Consider the following 1,304-nt stretch of genomic DNA (forward strand, 5'->3'; position numbering starts at 1 on the left):
TTTCTAGAGTTTTCACAAAAATTCATCTCTGGTTTTTCGTTTTGTTTTGTTTTGTTTTTTAAGTATATAATAGACCTCATCTTTTTCACATACCTCAGTGTCTGTTGGCCCTGGGCTGACCTCTGGGTGGAACTGCACAGCAAAGAAGGGTTTGCTCTCATGCATAATCCCCTAAAGGAATAAGAAACAGGAAGAAACTGAAATTCCTTCCATAACACGAATGTCAAGTGTGGCTACATATTATTCACTGGACAATAAAGTTCAAATAAAAAACTGAGTTAAATGCTTAATAACATTTTAAAAACTAACAGAACTATTAAGTAACATGATCGGAGATCTGCAGGACTGAAGTATCTGACCGTTTTTGTAAGAATAGAAAATGGGCCAACGAAGACTCACCACATGTAGTTCCAAACAGATTTGGTCTATAAACTTTGGGACCTCTCTGGGCCCTGTTTAGAATAAACTCAAATCCTCATACTATCTCCAATTCCTAAATTACTTCCCCAAGGTCTTCTGAAGGACTATTCCAGTGCAAAGTGAGTTCCAGAGTCCCACCAAGACAGCCAAACATATTTGTACCAACCGTCCACTAACAATGGATGTGAAAGACAATTGTTGACTAAGGCCTCAAATAATGGATCTTAATGAGTCAACTGATGAGAGAATAAGACAGAAAGAAATGACTTTTTTTTTAAGCAGACAGCTATGTGACTTAACCTATAAGAGTTCTTCAACACGCCTTCCCCCCAGATCCCACATACACAGGGAAAGGTGTCTGTATCACAGAGCATTTAAAGCCCTGTGTTTCTCTTCACCAACTGAGCAGGTTTAGTGAGAGCACCTACCTCATTTGNTAAAGCCCTGTGTTTCTCTTCACCAACTGAGCAGGTTTAGTGAGAGCACCTACCTCATTTGTTTGATCGTTGACATTCACAAAAAGTGGTTTCCATCCAGCAGGGAGGGAGCTGTCCAGAGCATAGCCATGATTCTGAGCAGTAATAAAAGCCTGTCTATTTGTGATATTCAAAACAGGCTGATTCTGCCCTCTGGAGAGAAAAGAAGATAAAGAATAGAGAAATGGAAAAGTGAAGAGGAGACTATAAATGCATTGTAAAGTAGTGAACAAGAAAAGCCTGTTAAAATTCAAAAGTTTCAATTGTTTAGGTGAAAATTACTCTGTGAGAAAAGTCACAGACTGTTAATCCCAATAATTTTAGCAACAAAAATCAATTCAGGAAGCTTTGTTGTGTGTTAAATATCAGGTCTATTAAACTTCAATAATCGGATTTAGGAAAGGGAGC

General features: G+C 38.2%; 1 protein-coding gene across 1 annotated transcript in view; it reads right to left on the minus strand.

The window, feature by feature from the left end:
• Positions 1-1,304, minus strand: part of CPS1 (carbamoyl-phosphate synthase 1, mitochondrial) — a 118,958-nt gene that overhangs the window by 81,338 nt on the left and 36,316 nt on the right. Inside the window, 2 exon segments of the mRNA XM_008580409.1 lie at positions 90-171; positions 911-1,049. Coding sequence (XP_008578631.1) covers positions 90-171; positions 911-1,049 — 221 coding nt within the window.

The sequence above is a fragment of the Galeopterus variegatus genome, unplaced genomic scaffold (genome assembly GCF_000696425.1).
Source record: "Galeopterus variegatus unplaced genomic scaffold, G_variegatus-3.0.2 Scaffold2080, whole genome shotgun sequence".
Classification (NCBI taxonomy): domain Eukaryota; kingdom Metazoa; phylum Chordata; class Mammalia; order Dermoptera; family Cynocephalidae; genus Galeopterus; species Galeopterus variegatus.